Source organism: Scyliorhinus torazame, chromosome 3 (genome assembly GCF_047496885.1).
Source record: "Scyliorhinus torazame isolate Kashiwa2021f chromosome 3, sScyTor2.1, whole genome shotgun sequence".
In the NCBI taxonomy this organism is placed as follows: Eukaryota; Metazoa; Chordata; class Chondrichthyes; order Carcharhiniformes; family Scyliorhinidae; genus Scyliorhinus; species Scyliorhinus torazame.
This window is the reverse complement of record NC_092709.1, coordinates 198574565-198590763: the sequence shown is the minus strand read 5'-3', so window position 1 is coordinate 198590763 and position 16199 is coordinate 198574565. Positions and strand designations below refer to the sequence as shown.

The window sequence follows — 16199 nt, the reverse complement described above, 5'->3', positions numbered from 1 at the left end:
AATTATTTTATGAAAAGTTGTTTGCTCTATGAAATATGATTACAGTACTTCAAAAGAGGTCAAACTGAGATACTTAAACAATTGCGTTCTAGAGTGAGTTGAAGTTCATTCAAACTCAATTGATAGATTTCTACAGTGATAGTTCATGATGCAAAATAATACTGATGTCTCTGGTGCGTACTAATTCCATCACTGTACAGTCATTGCTAAACCAGTGACATCTTCACTGGCATGGCCACGACCATCGGTTTGATGATGGCTGTATATCAAAAACTTTTATACACATTGAACTGGCCAGGACCTGCCACAAGTGAGACACGAAGATGGCGTACATTGTTTTTGTTTTTTTTTTTAAATTTTATTCTCCTCCTTTTTCACATTTTCTCCCACATTTGCACCCATCAACAATAAACAATAATCAGCAAGATAGGCGTACATTGTTACTGACAACTAGGAGACCAGACTCTGATAGTTATGACTTCTGGCGGCTGACTGTTTGGAGTTGCATTGGAGAAAGCAAGCAGAAAATGAAAGCTTAGCTGGTTAAGAAGAGGGCTACAGAGAAAACAGAAGCCAGCAAATCCCGCATTTACACAGTAACTTCATTGCAGTGTTAATGTAAGCCGACTTGTGGCACTAATAAAGGTTATTATTATTCTCAGCCCACTCTGCAGCAGAGACAGTCATGCCAGAGTGGGGCTCCTGAGCCACACCAGGAATTGTGCCACACAGAGTTGACCATAACAGTGATGGATCTCTCTAACTTTGAGCAAAATTGGTGAAGTTCTAAACCACTTCAAACAGTCATATGGTAAAAGTGAAGTTTGCACTCTACAATTCGTAACATTGAGTTACAGATTATAAGCGAAAGATGCTTGGATGTTTTTACTTTACGTTCCAGCCAGGTACCTCTATTGATTTAGTCATCCAATGACTCGATCGTCCCGAAAGACATGCTGTTCGGTGAATTGGACATTCTAAATTCTCCCTCTGTGTACCCGAACAGGCGCCGGAGTGTGGCAACTCGAGAATTTTCACAGCAACTTCAAAGTAGTGCTAATGTAAGCCTACTTGTGACAATAAAGATAATGAATTAATTCAATGGCGAAAGTGGTGGCAGATCAGGGGAACAGATACATTATAGTAATAGGTGCTTTGGAGGGGAGGTTGTTGGTGTTGGTTAGCGTGTATGCCCCGAATTGGGATGATGTAGGGTTTATGAAGAGGATGTTGGCGGCCATCCGGAGCCAGGACACGCATCAGTTATCAGTTAATTTTAGTGGGGGATGTAAATATAGTGGTGTATCCGAAGATGGATTGATCTAACCCACGCTAGATGACCCCCTTCAGGTGGTTGGGGGTGGTGAGGGGTTGCGAGGGTGTTGGCAGTGTATATGATGGAGATGGGGGGAGCGGGCCTAGGGGCAGAGAGTAATCTTTTTTCACCAGTGCATAAGGTATATTCGAGGATTGAATTCTTTATTATGGTTGAGGCCTTGTTGTCGGGGGTGAGGAAAGTGGAACACACGGTGATTGTTATTTTGGATCATAGTCCGCAATTAATGGATGTAGTCCTGGAGAAGGGGCCTGCACAGAGGCCAGCCTGGAGGTTGGATGTGGTCCTGGAGAAGGGGCCTGCACAGAGGCTGGCGTGGAGGTTGGATGTGGTCCTGGAGAAGGGGCCTGCGCAGAGGCCGGCCTGGAGGTTGGATGTGGTCCTGGAGAAGGGGCCTGCACAGAGGCCGGCCTGGAGGTTGGATGTGGTCCTGGAGAAGGGGCCTGCGCAGAGGCCGGCCTGGAGGTTGGATGTGGTCCTGGAGAAGGGGCCTGCACAGAGGCCGGCCTGGAGGTTGGATGTGGTCCGGGAGAAGGGGCCTGCGCAGAGGCCGGCCTGGAGGTTGGATGTGGTCCGGGAGAAGTGGCCTGCACAGAGGCCGGCCTGGAGGTTGGATGTGGTCCTGGAGAAGGGGCCTGCACAGAGGCCAGCCTGGAGGTTGGATGTGGTCCGGGAGAAGGGGCCTGCACAGAGGCCAGCCTGGAGGTTGGATGTGGTCCTGGAGAAGGGGCCTGCGCAGAGGCCGGCCTGGAGGTTGGATGTGGTCCTGGAGAAGGGGCCTGCACAGAGGCTGGCGTGGAGGTTGGATGTGGTCCTGGAGAAGGGGCCTGCGCAGAGGCCGGCCTGGAGGTTGGATGTGGTCCTGGAGAAGGGGCCTGCACAGAGGCCGGCCTGGAGGTTGGATGTGGTCCTGGAGAAGGGGCCTGCACAGAGGCTGGCGTGGAGGTTGGATGTGGTCCTGGAGAAGGGGCCTGCGCAGAGGCCGGCCTGGAGGTTGGATATGGTCCGGGAGAAGGGGCCTGCACAGAGGCTGGCGTGGAGGTTGGATGTGGTCCTGGAGAAGGGGCCTGCACAGAGGCCGGTGTGGAGTTTGGATGTGGGGCTGCTTGCGGATCTGAGTTTTTGTGTGAGCATGGCAAAGGTTTGTTAATCATATTTTATTCAAGGCATTTTCATGTAAACAAACAAAAGCAGAACAACCAAACAACATTATAAACAACTCAACACCCACTCCCCACCTGGTCGCCTAATAACACCCGCCTTCCCCATTTTAACCCTCTTAACCCCCCCATTCCCCCTCCCGCTAACCCCTCAAACCTACTTAAAGAAATCAATAAATGGCTTCCACTTCTGAGTGAACCCATCCGCCGACGCCCTCAAGACGAACTTGACTTTCTCCAGTCTCAGGAATTCCGCCAGGTCGCTCACCCACACTCCCGCTTTCGGCAGCTCCAAGTCCTGCCATCCGAGCAAGATTCTTCCCTGGCTATAGGGGAAGCAAAGGCCAAAATATCAGCCTCTCTCACCCCCTCGACTGAGGATGGCAAAGTTGGTTGACGATTATATGGGGTTTAATAGGAATGGAGAGGCCTCGCCGGGGGTGGTTTGGGAAGTGTTGAAGGCGGTGGTAAGGGGTGAGATCATCTCGTATAAGATGCAGAGAGACAAGAGAGGAGAGACAGCGGCTGGTAAATGAAATCTTGGAAGTTGATGGGAAATATGTGGAAGATCCCACTCCGGAGCTTTTGTCCAGTAGAAACGAACTGCAGACGCAATTTGTCCTTTTGTTTACAAGGAAAGTGGTACGCCGGTTCAGCTGGGTGAAGGGTGTGATGTAGGAGTACAGTGAAAAGGCCAGTCACTTTCTGGCAGGGCAACTCCCATCAGCAGGCGGCCGGGCGAGAGATTGTTCAGGTCTGGGATGGGACGAAGGGGCCGGTGGTGGTGCTGGAGCAAGTGAACAGGATATTTGAGGAGTTTCATAAGAATTTGTATAGGTGGAAGCCCCTGGTGCATGAGTCGGTTATGAGCGAGTTCTTGGAGGGGCTGGAGTATCCTAAAGTAGGAGAGGGCAGGGTTGGAGGAGCCAATGGGGATTGAGGATATTTGGACGGCGATAGGGAAGATGCAAACAGGTAAAGCACTGCGCCCGAATGGGTTCCCAGTGAAATTCTATAAGAAGGTTTTGGATAGGCTGGTGCCGCTGTTGGTGGGGATGTTTGAGGATGTGGTGGCTCCTGGTGATGATGGGACAGGCATCTACTTTGCTGTTGTTAAAAAAAGGATAAGGACTCCATGGGGTGTGGGTCATATCAGCCAATATCCCTGTTAAATATGGATGCCAAGGTTCTTGCCAAAGTGTTGCCGCTTAGGTTGGAGGAGGCCTCCCGCAGGTGATCGGGGAGGATCAGACGGAGTTTGTAAAGGGCAGACAATTGTCGTCGAATGTGCGGCGCTTTTAAACGTGGTGCTCTGCCCATCAGAAGCGGGGGAGCTGGAGGTGGTGGTGGCACTGGATGCAGAGAAGCCGTCTGATCGAGTAGTGTGGAATTATTTGTTTGCAATGTTGGAGAGGTTTGGGATTGGGCCTAAGTTTACTGTGTCAAATTGTTATATAAGGAACCGAAGGTGAGTGTTTATACAAATGTGGTGAACTTGGGATATTTTCAGCTCCAGAGGGGAGCAAGCTGGGATGCCCCATGTCCCCCCTATTTTCTGCGCTGGCGAAAGAGCCCTTGGCCATTGCTGAGGTGCTCGGATAATTGGAGGGGGTTAGTGATGAGGGGTGGAGCATAGGGCGTCCCTGTATGCTGACGACCTTTTGTTGTATATTTCTAACCCGGATCCCATGGTGGGGAATATAATGGGACTGCTCAGGCGATTTGGGGATTTTTCAGGCTACAAATTGAATTTGGAGAGGAGCGAGTGCCTTTTGGTTTTGTCTGTGGGAGTAGGAACTGACTTGTGGGGATTGCCATTTTGTGTGGTGACTGCTCACTTCAGGTACCTGGGTGGCTCGGGACTGGTCCCGGCTCCGTAAGTTGAATTTTACGAGCCTTGTGGGCAAGGTCAAGGGAAATTTGTTGAGGTGGGGCAGCCTCCCCCTATCATTGGCAGGCTGGATGGAGGTGGTAAAGATCTTGCCATGCTTTTGACTTTAATTCCAGTGCTTACCGGTCTTTTTGCCAAAGGCGTTCTTTATGGGGGTGGAATGGCTGATTTAATCATTTGTATGGCCACGTAAGGTGGCGAGGATTCGGAAGACGGTGCTTCAGAGGGGCGACAGTCAAGTGGTTTGGCTCTTCTGAATCTGATGTATTATTATTGGGTGGCGAATGCCGAGAAGGTGCGGTGCTGGGGCAGAGAGCGGAAGCAATATGTTTGAGGATGGAGACAGGCCCTTGTAGGAGGTCATGGTTGTGGGAGCTGGCAACGGCGCAGCTCCCGTACGTCTAGAGAAATATTTGGGTTGTCCGGTGGTGGTAGCCACACTGATGATATGGAGGCAATTTTGGCAGCATTTTAAGTTAGGGGCAGGGTCGAAGCTGATGCCGATTTGAGAGAATCATGGGCTGGATTCGCCATTGGCGGGATCCTCCGTTTCGCCGGCATCGCACTCACGCCCGCAAATTACCTGATGGCGTGGGGATGAATCCCGCCACATGTGTTTGAGCTGGCGGCACTGGATGCTAGGTTTCGGCGATGGGAGGAGTTATTTTTGGAGGGGCGGTTTGCAAGTTTGGAGGCGTTTAAAAAAAAAAAAAATTTAGGGTACCCAATTCATCTTTTCCAATTAAGGGGCAATTTAACGTGTTCAATCCACCTACCTTGCACATCTTTGGATTGTGGGGGCAAAACCCACGCAGACACAGGGAGAATGTGCAAACTCCACACGGACAGTACCCAGAGCCGGGATCGAACCTGGGACCTCGGTGCCATGAGACTGCAGTGCTACCGCTGCGCCACCGTGCAGCCCTAAGTTTGGAGGAGTTGACGGAGATGTTTGGGATTCCGCGAGGGGGATGCCTATAGTATATGCAGGTACGGGACTTTGCAAGGATGTTTTTCCCGATGTTTCTGGTGATATCTCCCTCCTCCTTGTTGGAGCGCATTGTCGCTGATGGGGTTGGAGGGAGGAGGGTCATCATGGCAATCTAAGGGAAGATTTTGGAGGATATGGCATCGCTGGAGGGGATTAAGGCCAAATTGGAGTGGAGCTGGGGATGGCATTGGAGGAGGGTCTGTCATGTGATATATGGCGGAGGTTAAATGCCTCAACCTCGTGTGCGAGGCTGGGTTGATACAGTTAAGGGTGGTGCACAAGGTGCACCTGATGAGGTCAAGGATGAGGCGATTGTTTGAGAGAGTGGAGAACACTTGCGAACAGTGTGAGAGAGGTCTGGCCAACCATGTACATATGTTCTGGTCCTGCCCGAAGTTGGAATAATTCTGGGGGTCTTTTTTCAGCAACAAGTAGGCGATCTTCCACTTTTGATTTGGAGCCATGTCCCCTGCTTGCAGGCGGGTCCTGTTGAGTTGGAGGTCAGCCCAGTGCCTCCGTAGGCTTGGGGACCTCATGGAGTTCCTGTATTTGGAGAAGTTTGTTTACCTTGAGGGGGGGGGGGTGCAATTGAGGGGTTCCATAAGAAATAGGGTCTATTTGTTCTTCACTTTAAAGAGTTGGTTACCGTCAGCTGCTTGGGGGTAAGGGGTTTGGTGGGGCGGGTAGGGATGGGAGGGCTATTTTTTGAGTTACGGTGTTGGTCAAATGGGGGGGTTTTGGTGACCTTGTTATTTTGCATTGTTTTTTTTTCCGATTAAGGGGCAATTTAGCGTGGCCAAGCCACCTACACTACATATCTTTGGGTTGTGGGGGTGGGACCCACTCAGACACGGGGAGAGTGTGCAAACTCCACATGGACAGTGACCCGAGGCTGGGATTGAACCCGTGTCCTCGGCTCCGCGAGGCAGCAGTGCTAACCACTGCATCACCGTGCTACCATTGTTTCGTTTTATGTATAAAATGTTAAAAAAACGAATAAAAATATTTTTTTTAAATAACCATCGGGAAATTGATGCTGATTCCAGGAGACTACAGGCCATTCCAGCGGGGTTGGAAAACCTAGAGCGACAGAATGAATAGAGTGAATTTCACTATGGGTGAAGTTGGAGCTTGTTGGACAGTGGCATTTTACTTTAGGTTATTGAGAGGGAAGAAAGATGAAGAGGTGGGAACTACTCCTTTGTAATTTCTGATGCTGCCATGTCATTGGGTTAAATTTGCTGCCGCCACTGGTAGCGGGGTTCCCAATGTGGTAGAGAATCGGGTGTCAGGGTAAAAATGGGATCAGCACGTGGCGGAATCGGGATTCGTTCCTGGACTGGGAATCACATGGGCACAGACAACAGATATGAACAAACATGGCCCTGACATGGTGGACCGCCACCATGGTTCAAGGGCATAACCCCTTAAGGGGATTGCCCGCAAAATCCACCCAAGGGCAACCCCCCCCTTCCCTTCCCATGCCAGACATGCCCATTTCACCCCCCCCCCCCCCGCTCCGAGACCTCCTAAATAAAGAGACCCCACAGAGACCCCCTAAACAGGGGGACCACTTCAGGGATCCCCTCAGAAAATCGGGGGTGGGGGGCTGATCTGTGATGCCGGGTGGGGGGGCATGGCAGGGGAGGCAGCTATGTGGGTGGGGGGGGGGGGGAGCTGGTGCCCAGCCGTGTGAACCTACCTCGTTATCAGCTGCCTGCTCAAAATGGCGGGAATCCCTCGTATTCCTTGCCAAGCATAAATTTGCACAGCAAGAGGTGCTGAATTGCTTCTTGAGAGGGAAGTTCCAATTCCACTCCAGCAGGGGAATATAGTCTCTGGAAATGGAAATGTCAACCATTGTCTCTTTTTGTTGTGTCTACGCTCCAGCGTTACAGATGGCCCAAACAAATCTGCAGATGTTATGGCCTTCCTATATCTTTGTTCGCAAAGAGGTAGTTGAATGGCTTCCCAGGATCTCTAACACACATTCAAATGAGGAGTGAGAGGACTTCTGTAGGTGGTGATTTGGAATTTTCTGAGAAGAGAAAACATGAGCACTGCAGTCAAGGCTGTGCAGGAAGCCTTACAGCAGTCTGAAACATCAGGTTAAAAGAGGAACAGGAAGTAAAAAGCATTAGTGTGGTGTGACATGGAGGTTTCCACGTGACACTAAGAAGCAAAATGCGCTTGTCGTTAATAGGTGAAATATGAGGGAAGAAAGGAATTAGTGGTTCAGAATCCAATCCTGGAGCAATACGAGAGTAATGCATGAAGGGTTACATGTTGATAAAAAGAAACTGAAAGGTATGATTGAGGAAACAGGTGACTTAGCTTGGTTTCTCTGATGACATTAATTAAATAGTTTCTTGCACTCCAAAGGGTCCCTGGATGTTGGAAGTACTCGCATTGTCCCTTTGCTCCAAGAATATGAATTATATACTTAGCAGGTCTCCAGTCCGTGATCACAAACAAATGCAATTAGGCAGACTTCCAAGTCAGATTCCCCAATTCTTCTTTTGACCCTTGCTGCCACCCTATTTATCTAGATTGCATGTTTCCTTTAGCATTGCATTGTCTCTTTGGACATCAGATGGTTTTAAACCGGGTCTGTACCACTATTCCAGGTATCCATTAAGGGCACCCTTAACGGACTTCACCTCTGCACACTTTGCAGATGCACCCTATAACCCTCCGCTTGCCCCCCCACCCCACCCCCCTGCACTGATGGATATACAGAGTTATTTACATAACCTATATGTCCTTCCAGTAGTTACTATTACATGTGAGCCTGTATTTTGAGAAGTGGAGCTGAATTTATTTAACTGGTATACATATGTTTTGACATATTCATGTATTTTAAGGTTTAAAATCAGCCACGAGTAGGCTGGCACCATGATGCTTTCTAAACTTTAATTAAAATGAGTTTGCTCAGTAATTCATATTTCTATTCATGTCAATGCATTGTCTTATTTATTTATTTAGAGCAGTAATTCTACCGTGTATGTCATTCTGTGAGGCTGCGAAGGAAGGCTGCGAACCATTATTGCAACAGGTGGAGGCTGGATGGCCAGAGTTCCTCAAATGCTCCAGGTTTGTCAATGATACAGGAATGGAAAACACCAGCAGGATTTGCTTTTCACCACAGCAAGAGGAAGGAAAAGGTAAGTTGAATATTAACTACCTATCATCACTTTAGATTTCTATTCAACCTTTCAATTTGAGGTAGCCCTACATCGCAAGATCAACACCTCTAATTCTTGTGCAACTTTGATTGCCAAGTTTAAAATGATAGATTTTGAAATCACAAATATTGAGGTACATTGTACCTAACACTATGTGCACCCTATTCAAATAGATGTTCAAAATCTGGTTAGGTATATCCCATCTAATTCTAATTCTGGACAGTAAGAACATTTTTTCAGTTTTCCTCTCCACTTTCCTGGGCTGTGGTCCTCGTGAATTTGAAAACAAAATCTGTTGTTTCATCTAAAAGGGGTAGCAAGTCCCTGATTTATAAAAAAATGTAAATGTAGTGGCCTTGTTCTGAATTCATCTTTTGTTTCTTAATTCCTCACTTTCTTCTGTGATGAAGTTGACTCATGCAATCTTCTGGTGACATAAGCAACAGCCACCCTCTGTTACCTCATCACAGTAGTCGTTCATCATACATAAGCCTAGAATGGGAGTATTGACACCACTTTCATCTATGAAGGCATCCTATCTGAGCCCGATTTTCTCATCACATGTTGTGCACTGATATATATATGTATGTGTGTGCAAAGATAGATCAGGAATTAATGTGGGTAACAGTCGCCTCACCCACTAGTTGGAGAACGGGCAGGCCCAAAGCTATGTGAAGGTCATCTGTGACTTACCTCGGCAACATTGGCCTCCCATTGGATAAAGTCCGCAGAAGAGTTGAAATCAGAGGCTGGCAGCTCTCCAGTACCACCAGTACCACCGACCACAGAGGGACTTATTATGAGGGTCTATGATGGATCGTCAGATAGATGTGGGTATGGGCATCCTTGGCAAGGAGGGTAGGAAGCTAGCAGAGGGATGTGCTAACTTTCTGAGGGACATCCCTCTTCCTGCTGTCAGGTCCCTCGATCAGGCGATGGAGGGACACCCAACCCTCTCCCCCAGCCCTAGTGGGCTGCTGGATGGCCTGCCCAGATGGTGAGCCACATTGATAGACACAAGATTCCAGGAGAAATACGGTACAGACAATGGGAGATGGCCACATTCCTCCTCTGCTTAATGCCTTGCCATTACACCGAAAGGAATTTACAGACCGGTCACATCAGCAGCAAGTTCTGCATTCAGATTTGCATTTGCACCTTCACCCCTCATAGTTCACCAGGCCATGATCTCTGGAAAGGTCAGCAGTGAACCCTGTACACGTGTGCTCTGGGAAGTGAAAGGTGACACAATAGTACAAACACTGCATCAAATAACTTGATTCAGTTGTGGTCATTTTAATAGGAAACCACAGTGGACAATGGGATGAGCGCATGGTTGGAAATATCTTCATCTCATCAGGTTTTGTGCTTTGACAATACCACTGAGGAGACACAACTGCAGCTATCCCTTCATAGTTTCTGAGAAGTCCCCTCACAATGTTATTGCGCAATCAATAAGTGTTACAAGTTCATCTAGCTCACACTTCCAATAAAGATTTGACACATCACCCTGACATCACACAGGGATCCAGTAACTATCTTCTCCACAGCAGCAATCACTGTCCTCCCCAGCTAGCTCATTGGCATCTTCCTCAAATCTGGTGAGCTCTGTTATGTTGGCCATCCCTCCTCATGTCTGGAATCTCTCCATGTTGTTGGCATGTTGGACTGCATGTAGGCAAAAGAAAGGAATGTGATTAGAATGGATGAAGCAGAGCACATGCTTGCCTCCTCTGTGTAGTGGGCCCTCCACAAAAGGGGCTGAAGGATGAGATGGTGAAAGTATCCGAGAATCAATATGTGTCCGCACTAATGCTGAGATCCATGAAAATTGTAGTGCTTTGAGTGCATAATGTGATCGTATCGAGGTAGCTCTGAAAGCATGCCAGCCAATGCTTAAGAATCGCGGCGGAGTTTTCTGCGTGAGGGCTGAGCTGAAGGCACGCCGGCTTGATGCGGAGATCCATCCTTCAAAGTACTTATCTGATTAAATTGATGCACAATCAATACTCTTGAGACCACGAGGAGTCATATCGGTTCAGCTTTAATCAGATAGAACTGTACCCAGCAGCGATGTTACAGAAGTGGAGGCTGCTGGGACGGCATTGGTTCTTATACCTCGCCTCTCAGGGCGGGGCTATGTACATTACCCAATGGTAGACCCCGCGGTCTAGCCAATGGTCATTCCTCTCTCAGGTACTGCAATACCTGGTATTACCACATAATGTGAGTGTGATATTGAAGTAATCTGAAGGTTCACTTACTGTGGCGGAGCGGATTAGATCATTCATCCTCTTTTTACAATGGATGGTGTTGTGGAGGCAGTTGCCAGCTGCGCTGACCTGCTCTGCCATCGCATTACCTCCCAGGCCAGAGAAGGAAGGCTGGTATATTTCCTGGAGCCAGCCCTTGGCTACAGCACATGTTGGTGTTACCTACTCCTCCTATCACAGCCTCAAGGGAGACATGGCTAAACCTGGGTGTAGCTTTCTTCTCTTTGCTTGCAGCCATCTCAAGAGGACTCCTGAAGACACCTGAGTTGGAGAGAGTGAAATGTGTGTATTCTGGTGGTGCTTAAATATAGTGCCCGGAACTTCGACCCCATGAGTTCCCAAGCCACCAGGTGGATGCGAGACATTCACCAATGCATAACTAATGATCACCCCAACACAAAATTGGGTACGATTTCCCGACACTCTGACCAGCTGGAGAACCCGCCCTCCATCGGCACTTAGTTTCAAAAATGGAAGATTCTGCCCTGTGTCGTTAAGAGAACTTAGATTGGTTATTAATCTTCTCATTTCCTTCAAGAATGGTGCAGATTGCAGTGAGACGGCTACAGCAGATAGAGAAAGGATTAAATAATTATCCAAAATTCCAATGGGCATTCTCTATATCTCCTGGCATCATTTTGACAAGCAGCAAAATAACATCAACAAGCTGAAAATGACCAATGATGTTTTCTCTCTGGGGGTTCACTGATCTTATACTAAAGTTACAGAGGGAGGTCAGGAGAACTACATCTTGAAATTCAGAGCCAGTGGGGGGAAATTCATTCATGTACGACTGTTTCTTGCCTTCATTGGTTTCGCTGAAGAAAGCAGCATGGATTTTGCAGGTAGTGGCCCATTGTGGCACTGCCTGGTCCAGTGATTTGACGCAAGACTGCTTAGAATTGGTGCTGTGCACACATATTACTCCCTCATTATGTTTCGTTTCATGGGAAAAAATACAATTGGGTAAACCTAATGATGGTGAAAAAAATCATTAAAACTGTGATATGCAACACTTAAAACAAAATCCACTGCACACAGCAATTTTTCAGAAATACGTGGCAGACGAACTCCAAGGTTTCACATTCCTTCATCATCCCACATTCCAGCCTCAGCTCATCCATGTTTGTCTTGTTAATGTAATGATGCAGCGAGCTTGCTCAGATGATGCACTCAATGAACGTATTCTGTTTCTGTTCTGCATAAAAAATGTTTCTGTATCGTCACAAGTTAGCTTCTTGTTATTTATTACTTTATTTTAAATATGGGCTGAATTTTCCTGGGCATTGGCAAAGGCCGATAGCGAGTGGGAAAAGTGGAGTTAAAGCTGCTGACAGCAACAGCGATTTTCTCCACCATATAGTTCAGTGGGCTAGACAGCTGGTTTGTGATGCAGAACAAGGCCAGCAGCGTGGGTTCAATTCCCGTACCAGCTGAGAATTCTGAACTCTCTCTCCGTGTACCCGAACAAGCGCCGGAATGTGGCGACTACGGGCTTTTCATCATAGAATTTACAGTGCAGAAGGAGGCCATTCGGCCCATCGAGTCTGCACCGGCTCTTGGAAAGAGCACCCTACCCAAGGTCAACACCTCCACCCTATCCCCATAACCCAGTAACCCCACCCAACTTCATTGCAGTGTTAATGTAAGCCTACTTGTGACAGTAAAGATTATTTATTTTATTTTATTTTATTTAGTCCTACACTTTAGAAAAAAAAATCAAGAGGTAGGACGTGGGGCATATTGCTGACAGGATTTTTAAAAGCCATTCCAGGGCTAAGGAGTTCACCCTAGAACAACCCCGTACCTTCACCGGCCCTGTCCCCTGGCACTGCCCCACTAGCACTGTGGGTAGTGGCAGGGGGCAGTGCCAGTGGACATGCGGGCATGATCCTCTCCCTTCTGAGGGATACTCTCACCTGAGCCCTCCTGGAGGTATGCTCGCCAGGTGCATGCCTTGGGGGACCAATCAGATTTTACGCCTTTCTGCCCTCACACCGACTTTCTGCTGAGTGGGGGGGATGATGATTCAGGTGTTGAGGTCTAAGAATTATATGCTAATTAATTCAAATGATGTTCCTGACATTCAACGACAATGAACGGTCCCATCACTGATGGGGGAGGGGGCAATTGCATCGCGTGTTCACTCAACGTGAAATGAGATTTGGCTGTTCTTGTGAGATTATCCACTCCTGTCGCTGAACCCGCCCGACATGACTGAGAGGGAAAAATCCTAGCTGTAGTGTCAGGCACCATTTCAGAGGAGAACTGACAATTTCTTAACCTCGCCTCTCGTTTTCATGTAATAAAACGATAGTATAAAAAGCATAATCTTAGGATTATAAATAAAACTTAATGAATAAATTAGAGAATTTATTTCCTGCCAACTGTTATTGCAGGAATTGAAGGAATAAAACAAACAAAGGAAAGTAAAGACATTTCAAGAAATGGGATTAGAGAGTTTTGATGTGGAGCTAACTCTGTTGAACAGCCTATAACTGAGATAGGGAAAGAAAATTATAATATTTGGGATGATGTAATTATTCTATGAGGATTCTTTGGCCAGCAGGTTTTTAAAATAAATAATGACTTACTGTAGTATGATTACCGTATAGTAATGTTTAAGGAATTTGAATCGTGTTGTAGGCACAGTGGGCTAAACAGCTGGCTTGTAATGCAGAACAAGACCAGCGGCGCGGGTTCAATTCCCGTACCGGTCTCCCCGAACAGGCGCCGGAATGTGGCGACTATGGGCTTTTCACAGTAACCTCATTGAAGCCTACTTGTGACAATATGCAATTATTATTATTATACTTAAGTCCGAATAGAATATTGACTAAAGCAGTTTGAAAAAAACAACCCACTTCAACAGGGCTTCATTCTTGAATAATGGAAGTAATTTGAGGGAATATTTTTGGAAGAAGCTTCTACATAATGTAATCTCACTCTGTAGCTTTTAATTAGAGCTCCATATTAACAAGCGCGGTGCTCCCCACATGGCAGGAGGTTAATGAATGAAATTCCACTGAGTTTCTTTCAAGTAAAGGTTTATTTTTATGAAATGGGAAAAATGCCCTTGGAGAATGGAATCTGTTCTCAGATGTTTATGGTACAGTTATAAAGTGTCCACAGAAGGCAATCACATTCTTGTACACCACAATGTCAGGCATATCATTATAAAATGGGTCCAACACATCCTAGTAAAAAAGAAAACGGCATTAATATTGTTCTGTTTATTACGTGCACTATGCTGCAAAGAATTTCAGGGAACCATTCTAATGTGTATAAAAACGGTTATAAAATGCATTGGAGGCCACAAAAGTGCCATAATCTGCTATGTTGCAATGTGCGAAGGGTATGCATCCAAACCTTAATGATTTGTAAGGCCCGGGGTCAGTTTTAAAGTAGGAAAATTCCCGTATCCTCATTTGAAGCTGTATTCATTATTTTGCTTAGCAAAGATGAAGTGGGAGAGAAAAACAAAAAAGCAAAAGTTTCAAATGGAGATGGAGCATTTTCCCAGATACTGATGGATCTGCTGTGTATTTCCATCATTTTCTATTAATCCTTTGGTGCTTCTGTTCAGTTCATTTTACTTTGAAAGGGAAGGCAACACTATTTGTCCAATGAGAAAGTTAATGAAAACATGGGGCTGATTTTTTTCAGCCCCATGTAGGCAGGCACAATAATTCGTGCCACTGGCTGGCGTGCCAGATTTAATAATAATCTTTATTAGTGTCACAAGTAGGTTTACATTAACACTGCATTGAAGTTACTGTGAAAAGCCTCTAGTCTCAACATTCCGGCGCCTGTTCGGGTACCCTGAGGGAGAATTCAGAATGTCCACAGTAAGAAGTCTTACAACACCAGGTTAAAGTCCAACTGGTTTGTTTCAAATCACTGGCTTTCGGAGCACTGCTGAGGAAGGAGCAGTGCTCCAAAAGCTAGTGATTTGAAACAAACCTGTTGGACTTTAACTTGGTGTTGTAAGACTTCTAACTGTGCTCACCCCAGTCCAACGCTGCCATCTCTGCATCGAAATGTCCAAAACAAAAGAGAAAATGCTGGAAAATCTCAGCAGGTATGGCAGCATCTGTAAGGAGTCAACATCAAAATGTCCAAATGTCAGAAACCAGAGCACCCAGAGGAAACCCGCGCAAACACAGAACCTGCATACTCCACACAGACAGTGGCCCAAGCCGGGAATCGAACCTGGGGCCCCTACGCTGTGAAGCCACAGTGCTAACCACTGAGCTATTGTGCCGCCCTGGCTCCATCTCATCTCCAGGCTTTTTTCCCAGAGGCAGAATGAGTAACCAATTGACCTGATTGGAGAACTATTAATGCCTGTTTTCCATGTGGCCCCCAGAGGCGTTGGGAAACAGTGAACTTCCTGAAGATGGCCTCCCAATGCCTGCCTGCCTTGAGTTGCAGCTGCAGGTCTAACCATGGTTGGGTGTTCTCCCCCTCCCCACCCACTCACACAAGGACTGCTAAGGCCATTTCTCAAATCAAAGTAAAACATTGGAGCGAGGGTGCCTCCATCTTGGAGCACCTTCTCTCTTTTGTACCTGAAAGAGTAGCCCACTGGTTCCTCACTGCTGGAAGGGCCAACTGTTGCCAATTGTTAAGGACAAAAAGCTGATCCTGTGGCCATTAATTCGCCGATTCAGAGAAAAGCGTAACCAGGTGATTATTTTCCACACCATGGGCTTCTGACCCCCATTTGACCCTGATGGGGAGGGGATCACAAAACCTGCAGGGGAGTTCTGCCCATTCTACTAGTCTCCCGCCATAACTCTAATGGGAGACAGAACATTTTGAAACACTCCCACTCTAACTCTGATGGAGCCCTACCCTAAACAAGACAGCATTGATGGTGGGGACATAGCTGGGGCAGGCCTCCCTGCTTCCTAGCCTGGCCAAACACTTACGGATTGAAATAAAGAAAGACTTACGTTTATATAGCATCTTTCATAATCATCAGGTTGCCCCAATGCTTTACAGCCATTGAAGTACTTTTAAAGTATAGTAACTATTGTAAGCAATGCCGGGTGAAAACTGAGGGGCGAGATTCTCCGACCCCCCGCCGGGTTGGAGAATCGCCGGGGGCTGGCGTGAATCCCGCCCCCGCCCGTTGCCGAATTCTCCGGCACCGGAGATTCGGCGGGGGCGGGAATCGCGCCGCGCCGGTTGTCGGGCCCCCCCCCCCGCCATTCTCCGGCCCGGATGGGCCAAAGTCCCGCTGCTAGAATGCCTGTCCCGCCTGTGTGGATTAAACCACCTACCTTACTGGTGGGACAAGGCAGCGCGGGCGGGCTCCGGGGTCCTGGGGGGGCGCTGGGCGATCTGGCCCTGGGGGG

General features: G+C 47.6%; 1 protein-coding gene across 7 annotated transcripts in view; it reads left to right on the top strand.

Annotated features, from left to right (window-relative positions):
- The window catches only part of corin (corin, serine peptidase), a 420139-nt gene that overhangs the window by 191350 nt on the left and 212590 nt on the right, over nt 1–16199 (top strand). For all 7 annotated transcript variants that reach the window (XM_072496714.1, XM_072496713.1, XM_072496715.1 and 4 more), the window contains exon 5: nt 8364–8542. In XM_072496714.1, the coding sequence (XP_072352815.1) occupies nt 8364–8542 (179 nt within the window). The remainder of the gene's footprint in view (nt 1–8363; nt 8543–16199) is intronic.